The 8393-nt window shown below is 46.0% G+C and overlaps 1 protein-coding gene across 1 annotated transcript in view; it reads left to right on the top strand.

The window, feature by feature from the left end:
- The first annotated feature begins 907 nt into the window (after nt 1-907).
- The window catches only part of Adgrf1 (adhesion G protein-coupled receptor F1), a 32411-nt gene continuing 24925 nt past the window's right edge, over nt 908-8393 (top strand). Inside the window, exons 1-5 of the mRNA XM_032899453.1 lie at nt 908-976; nt 3361-3421; nt 4026-4169; nt 5913-6086; nt 8019-8119. Of these exons, the coding sequence (XP_032755344.1) occupies nt 908-976; nt 3361-3421; nt 4026-4169; nt 5913-6086; nt 8019-8119 (549 nt within the window). The remainder of the gene's footprint in view (nt 977-3360; nt 3422-4025; nt 4170-5912; nt 6087-8018; nt 8120-8393) is intronic.

Genomic DNA, 8393 nt, shown 5'->3' with positions numbered 1-8393 from the left:
GTGTGTGTGTGTCAGGGTGAGTTGAACTAGTGCAGGCTAGGCGAGGGCTTTACTACTAAACTATAGCTTCATCTAAGAAACTGAATTTTAAATATAATTTTAATTAAAATTAAAAATGAAGAGGCCTCAGGTGCCCAGTAGCTTAGACAGAATGATTGTAAGTTGGCATGATTATTCTTTGACACCAAATAACACAAATGTAAAAGACAATTTTTTTGACCTGGTCTGTATTAGTCACGAATCTGTCACTGTGATAAAGCAGGACAACCAAAGGCCACTGAAAGAGGAGTACGTGTATTTTAGCTTATGTCCAGGGGGAAACTCTGTAATGGTGAGGGAGCCATGACAGCAGGCATCGGGAACAGGAAGCTGAGAGCTCACATCTTCAACCACAGTCACCTAGCAGAGCCGTGGAACTGCAAGTGAGGTGAGGCTGTAAGCACCCAAAGCCTGCCCTCCATGATTGCTTTCCCCAGCAAGGCTCTATATCCTCAGGGCTCCACAACCTCCCCAAACAGCACCACGAGGACCAAGTGTCCAAATGCCAGCACCTATCAGGAACATTTCTCATTTAGATCACCACAATGTTGATGTTCTGAGTTCTGTGGCAATTATATGCGATAAATAGACACTTGAGAACAATTCGTTGCTAACTCCATCAAGTAACAAGAAGGGAGCTTTCTAGATTGGCTTAAGTTTAGTCATTCCAGATCTATGATATTAGTACTCATAGAGCTTTTGTTTATTTGAATGTGACAAAGAAAACCCCACTAAAACGTAGGAGCTGGTGCTGAACATTCCTAGTTACGGTCTTGGCTTACGATGTTTGTTCTAACACACAGCCTCCTGGGTGACTAGACACAGGCGTCTATGTTCAGTCCTTAGTGGAGAGAAGGAGCGACTGGCTATGAGTGTTGGACTGCTGTGGCTTATCCCTCTCTTCATGCTCACTGAGGGCACCGACGGCTTCCTGCAGGTGAGCTGGTGTATGCCTTATTTCTCTTGGTAACCATCTCTCCTCTCCACATTCCCGGTACCTTTGGAGTCTGTAATCCTCCAGGCAACTGAGATGCAGAGGTCAGTGGATTGGCATCAGAAGTCTAGAGTTCTTGTCTCGAGATTACCAGCACTCACTGCGAGATCTTTGATAAGTTATTTTATCTCTTTGATTGCAAATGAGGCCCCCTCATGAATATTTAACTCTCTTGGAGATCTTGTCTAATTCAACATGTTCTATGCTATGGCCTCTTGGGCATGGAAAAACCATATGGGTGGACACTAACACCTGTGGGCCTTCTCTATCATTTCCACCCCCCCCTTTCCTTTTGGCATTGTTGCTGAGTATAGGGTCTCCTGTAACCCAGGGTGTTCCCAAACTCACAATGTGGCTGAGGGTAGCTTTGAATTTCTGATCTTCCTACTTCTACCTCCTAAGTTTGAAGATTACAAATGTGCACCACCTCCTACCCTTGTTTCATTGTGTGTGTGTGTGTGTGTGTGTGTGTGTGTGTGTGTGTGTGAGAGAGAGAGAGAGAGAGAGAGAGAGTGTCAGTCTTTTTATATAGTTCTGGCTGGCACGGAACTCCTTGTATAGACCAGGTTAGCCTCAAACCTGAAGCAATCTTTCTGCCTCTGTCTCTCAAGCACCTTTCTTAGTTTTGTTCCTATTTGTGTACATTTGTTGTACATATGTGAGTATGCATGTCTGCATGTGTGTGAGCACACATACATAAGAATGTGTATACACATAGAGGTCTGAGGTTGATATCAGGAGTCTTCTCCAATGGTTTTCCCACTTTCCCACTTTATTTATGGAGGCAGGATCTCTTAGGCCCAGAGGTCAGTGACATGGTGATTCTCATTGGCCAGCTTGCTTTGGGGACTCTGTCTCCACCTTCTGAGGCTGGAATTTGAGGCAGGCCACCTTGCTCAGCCACATTTACACAGGTTCTGGAGATCCAAACTCTAGCCAGTCCTTCCCCTTATACAGTGAGTACTTTAATTGCTGGGCCTTACCTGAGCTGCTGTCTACTCACTGTCTTGATGCTATCACTGAGGACCACAGCTTGAGTGTCTTCTACTCACTGAGGATTCCCTAATGTGTATTATCATCTGGATGCTTCCCACTCAACTCCTCACCCATGTGCCCGCGATCCATGTATTCCTCAACTTTATTGATCCCAAACTGAACCCCTGAATTTTTCCTACCAAACTTACTCCTCCTTTCCCATGACAACACTCTCTTTCCACTTGGGTAAAAACAGTGCCTGTCACATTGCACATTTAGATCATTTTAAAACTGGTTCTTTAAAACACACCCAGAGATCAGACACATCTGACTTTGTCTACTGCTGCCTCTCCCTCTGGCTTTATTACCTTGTTCCTGTATTGCTTCTGTATCCCCAGAAGTGCTTCCATTTTCTCTGCTTGGGTCTTCAAAATATGGTTTCAGGATTAAGCCTTCTGGGAAGTCAGAGGGGGTCTTTCTTTGTTCCCCCTGTTCAAACAATGCACTGGGGTAAACACTAAAAACCAGGTCTGCAGAGATGACTCCATGGACAAAAGTTCTTGTTCTGCCAGCATGAAGACCTAAGCTGGACTCCCCAGCAAAAGCTGGGCACAGATGGCTCTATTTCCTGTACCAGTCAGACACGGAGCCAGGCATTTGAGCCAAAATGGCAGCCAGCTCCACTGCAGCAAGAAACCCTGCCTCCAAGGAGTACACTAAAGAGGAAGAGAGGAAGATGCTCTACAGCTTCCTCTGGTCCCACCTACACACGGGAGCATTCATTAATATACCCGTGTACTTGCAACACACACACACACACACACACACACACACACACACACACACACACACACCACCACCACCACCACCACCACCACCACCACCACCACCACCACCACCACCACCAACAACAACAACAACAACAACACTTCCCTCACTACCAAAAGTTTTTTTTTTTCCTGTGGTTTCATAGAACTACAAGAACTACCCCTGTGGACTCTGACTCTATCTCTTGCCTGTCTCCATTCTCCCCTGGCCCCCGCCTCGCCCCGACTCCCAACCCTTCACCCTGCTTCACAGCTGCGCAGTCACAGCACTGCGCCTGCGCACCTGCTGTTCCCGCCTCCTGTGAAGCTTTTTCCTTCACTTGTTCCGAACAGCCTCCCCAGGTCCTTTCTCGGCCATCTCCCACCATCCTTGGCTTGGATATTAAGTCAGCGGTATCAGGTCACCTGGGAAACTCAACAAGCCTTATGGTTTGCGGATCTCAAAGCCCCACCATAGTTATCTTCTTCCCGTTTATTTATTTATTCATTCATTTATTTATTTGTTTATTTATTTATTTATTTAAGCAGAAAAATGATGGCCACAGAACGAAAGGAGATGTCAGTGTGGTCGAGAAAAGGCATCAAGGTAAGACTTCCCTAGAGGTGCTGGAACCCTAGACACTGAGACCATGAAAACAGAGTTCCTACCTCAAAACGGCCAGGTGATCTCAGGCACATTATGAAAATTTCCAAATCTGTTAAGTGAGGATAATAATTCTTAAGAGCAAGATCATTCTGAGACTTAAACACCCAGTGTATTCGTTGGTATATTTTTTGCTCTGCCAAACGCCTTACCAAAAGAACTGCAAACTTGTTTAGGTCCCGATTTACCAGGAAAGAACTGCAATGGGAGGGCCGGCTTTTTTCCCTTAATTGGGATCACCATCTTTAGGCCCAGTTAAACGATTTAATTGAAAAACACATCCAGAGGTGTGGCAAGTCCGTCATTTTGTACCAAACCCAACAGGAGTCCGTTTTTTTTCTTTCTTTTATTCCTTTTGTGTTTCCCTCCTGTGAATGTAATTAATGGGCAGAGCTCTTGTAGGGATGCATGCTACATCAATGTCTGAATGCACAGGATGTAGTGACAAGAACCAGGGACCATCTAGGAGCTCTGAACAGGACAGGATGGCTGCTAAGTGATCCTCTCCACAGACGGGTACCTCCTAATAACTTCTCTCTACCTTCAGTCCAGGAGTATGAGGTACTACTTCAGATGACATACAGAGATGCAGAGGAGAAGAGAGAACTGAAGAGATATCTGAAGCTCTTGAATTCTCAATCACTGAGCTTCCATGGTCCCAACATGATCGTCAGAGTGAAGGCCACCACATGTAAATTAGCTCTCCAGTGTCTGGGAGTGCAAACAGGGAGGAGGGTGGGTGACAAGCAGGGTTGTGTTGTGACAAATGACAAGCTCTGTGGCATCAAGAACTAACATTTCTTGTTCATGCGACAAGTCCATTGCATGCTGACAAGGGTGTGTGTGTGGTTGTCCCTCAGGCACCAGCTGATGGGGGAGATCTTACTTCAAATGTACCCATTCTGAGCACCAAAGAAATGAAGCCCTGGAGACCCTCACGCGGGCGATGGCATTCTTTGGCTGAGAAAGGATAGACATTAATTCTACTCCTATTATATTGGCCATAATTTGTTCTATGACTCAGTCCAGCCCCATGAGGCCGGGATATGAAATCCCACTGTGTTTCCTGAAGGTAGCAAGAACTAGCTGGTGACACAAACCACAGAAGTGGCTACCAGCGAAGTTCAGTGACTTGGCTAAAACAAGTCTCAGTGTTCAGATCCTAGACAGCAGCAGGAGCAGGGGACTGAGTAGAAATGCAAACTCTTAGGACCCTTTCGGACTTGTTGGCTCAGAAACCATGGGGTGAAATGCTTCAGGGGCTCCTGAAGCTTGGTAAGGTTTGACCAGCACTCACTAGCATGTCAGGTCCAATACAGAATAACAAATCCACAACGTTGACCAGTGAAACACATTTTCATCATGTGCGCTACCGCCAAATCATTCTGCCTTTCTATGTTTTTTAAAACATTAAACATTTGAGTGCGTGTGCGTGTTTTGCCTGCATGTTCGTGTGCATACTGCGTGTGTGCTTGCTACCTGAGGAGGCCAGAAGGCGGCTTCAGATCCTAGAATTGGAATTCCAGATGTCAGTGAGCTACTGGGTGTGTGTTAGAACCCATCCCAGGTCTCCGGCAAAGCAGCAAGTGTTCTTAAACCCTGAGCTGTCCCGTGCGCGACCTCTCGCCGGCAAGAAACATGCAGGTACATAGAAATCCTTGCTGTGACCAAACTTTTATTAATACCTTAATGAGAAGACTTGCCGCGCCAACATGGCGCGCTTACATACACCCTAGCACAGCGCATCCACACCTGATTGGTTGTTTACCCATGAACTCATAAGGCATGCCCCGGAGTGGGCAAAGACCTGGCACGAAGGCACTCTTGCACATGCGCACAGTTAACTTCCTGAAAGGGAGTCGGCTGGCGCGGCGAAGGCTAGCGCCATCTTGTAATGGCGGAGGCTATCCTGGCCTTCCACATGGGGCGCAGTGGAAGCCAGCGCCATCTAGTGGTGGCAAATGGATTGCGGCCCTCTACACTGAGCCATGTCGCTGTCAGCCCTGGCACGTACAGTGCTGGTAGATACATGGATAGGGTATCAAATGACACAGTGGTCAAATACCCTTTAGACCTCTTCACTAACTCTAGGTTGTCACTGTGCTTGTCTGCCTTTCTCTTGCACCACAGTGGATCCCTGTGGGGTCCATAGCCTTGTTTTGGATGCTAAGCCTGGCCATTTTGCTTTTAAGTTTGCTACGATTTTCACACTAAGCTCGTAGTCTACAGAGTTGGACATTCCCGCATCTTAAATGCATTGCTGTGCTTCCAAATTCTGCTGAGAAATCCTTGGTTCTAGGGGATCTGAAGTCTTCTTCTGGCCCCCGCAGGTAGTAAGCACCAAGGATTTCAGGTCAGAGCCAAGGACTGAGCAGCTGTTGGTTTAGTGAGCAGACACCATGACAACACGCTCTACTTCCTTTTCTATATGCAGACTGCAGAAGCCAAAAGGAGTTCCTGGAGTGTGCCTGTGAAGACAGCTATTCGTGGTTTCCTCCCTCCTGCCTTGACCCCAGGAACTGCTACCTTCACACAACCAGACCCCTCCCAACCTGTAGTTGCCCCCCCAAAGGCCTCAATCAGAGCATTAATTTCTGTGAGAGAGCAAGTAAGTGTCTGTTGGCTGTGGGTGCTCTTGTCTCAGCATACTACAGAGACTGGACTGGACTCCTTCCTTGGCGAGGGCGGCAGATTCTGAATGGCAGTGATGCCAAGGAGATGCCCTGTTAGCTTTGTCTGGACCCAGTCAAAACTTCCTACATGCATCAGATCCAAAAACACAAGATGAGTTTTAGATGTCATTCTGACTTCTCGGTGTAGCTCTACGACTGTGGGAGTCCATTGGGATTTAGAAAGATGCACTAAAATCGAGGTGGGCAGCTTGCTGCCTGACTCTCCCCTTTCTCTTCTTTACCAGAATCAATTCTAGATGTGGGAACCCAGGAGAAACACCTGATGATTGCATTGAAAGGCTTACTCTGGATTGTAAAACATATACTCTGAATATCACACACACACACACACACACACACACACACAGAGACAGACACACACATACACACAGAAAAAACAAGACATGAACTCTCTCTGTCTGTGTTTCTGTATCTCTCTGTCTCTCTCTCCCTCTCAAACACATACATATGCACTAGAACACACACACTAGGCATGTATAACCTAAGAACCAGGAGAGTCACTGTTGACTGAAGTTTCTGTTTTATGAAGGATGAAATGAGTCTAGTTACATGCACTCCAGACCTTAATGGACTTTAAGACAATTTCCCCTGTAGCTCATGCCTGTAACCCTAGCACCCAGGAGACAGAGGCAAGAGGATTGCTTTGCAGCTAAGGCCAGACTGAGCTGCATAGTGAGTTCCAGGATAATCTAGGCTATAGTTTGAGACACCGTCTGCAAAGGAGAATAGAGAAGAAGGAAAGAAAGAGGAGGAGGAAGAAGAGGGGAGGGGAGGAGGAAGAAGAGGGAGAGGGGAGGAGGAAGAAGAAGGAAGGAGGAGGAGTAAGAGTGGGTGAGTGAGAGGGGAAGAGGAGGGGAGGAGGAGGAAGAAGAGGAGGAAGAGAAGGAGGAAGAGGACTACTCTAGTCATCTTGAAGCTCTGGGTTTTAGATCTGAGGAAAGAAAAGACGGAGGAGTCAGAAATGATTCCGTTTAATTGGGCATACCTGGTTCACCTTCCCAGGACCACAGCAATTCACATTATGGCAACCGTGTATCTATTAAGGACCATCTTCATGTCTAGTCCCAGGGTAAACCTTCCAGGAGAGCACAAAGCATTTGTCTTGTTGGGTATGAATTATCAGGCTGGTAGGGGAGGCAGGTATAGTCACATGGATAAAGTGGGGCTGGAAAACAGAGGTAGAAAGAACTGTCCACTTGGGGACCAGAGAAGGGCTTCCAGAGAAGGAACCAGAGAATGAACTGGAGTTGTCCTTATAGAGAGAGACCCACTCTGTACAGACAAGCACTAGCCCTGAACTAGTAAGCACGGGGCTTATAAGGAGTTAGCTTTAAAGTTGTGTTGTGGCTGGGGAGATGACTCAGTAAACACAGTGCTTGGTGTGCAAGCATGAAGACATGAGTGTAGATCTCTAACTGGGCACAGTGGGGAGCTTAGGCTTGGGATCCCTGGGCTCTCTGGTCTGCTCATCTACCTGATTTGCTGAGCGCCAGGTCCAGTGAGAGACCCTGTTTCAAAAAGTTAGGTACAGAATAGTTGAGAGACACCAGACATTGCATTTCCATGTACACACACATACATGCACACACACACACACACACACGCACACATACATGCACACACATATGCATGCAAACACACACACATATGACTATTCTCAGTACTATTAGAAACTCATCATTGGAAACTCTGTTTTTTTCCCTTTATTATTTTAGATGAATATATTTTATGAAAATGGAAATACTTACCATGGGTTCAGAATTCTAATTTCATAACTTTATGCTGCTAATAAAATCAAGTTAGACATTTATTTTATCTAAAGACTTTTTCTCTTCTATTTCCCATAGAGGTTTGGGGCACTTTTGAAATTGATGAAAAATTTCCCGAAGACCTCTGGGATTCATCGTCTCATGTATATGCTCACTACACAACTGGAATTGAAAATCAAGTAAGTACTATTTATTATGTAAGGATTTTCTTTCTAACCATAATTTCCAATGCCTTTCAATTAAGAGCATGCATTTAATACACATTTCATATGTGTGCATATTTTGTATATAGGGAGTACCCATGTGGGTGCTGTATGCACATGTAGGGGACAGAGAAAATCAGACTCAATGTTTTGTTTTTTTCCCAACCCCTGTTATGTTTTGTTTTATGTTTTTTAGACAGGGCTTTCTCTGGCCTGGGGCTCACCAGTTCAGCTGGTCTGATTGGCTAAT

The sequence above is a fragment of the Rattus rattus genome, chromosome 4, assembly GCF_011064425.1.
Source record: "Rattus rattus isolate New Zealand chromosome 4, Rrattus_CSIRO_v1, whole genome shotgun sequence".
Taxonomy (NCBI): domain Eukaryota; kingdom Metazoa; phylum Chordata; class Mammalia; order Rodentia; family Muridae; genus Rattus; species Rattus rattus.
This window is presented reverse-complemented; position numbering and strand designations above follow the sequence as displayed.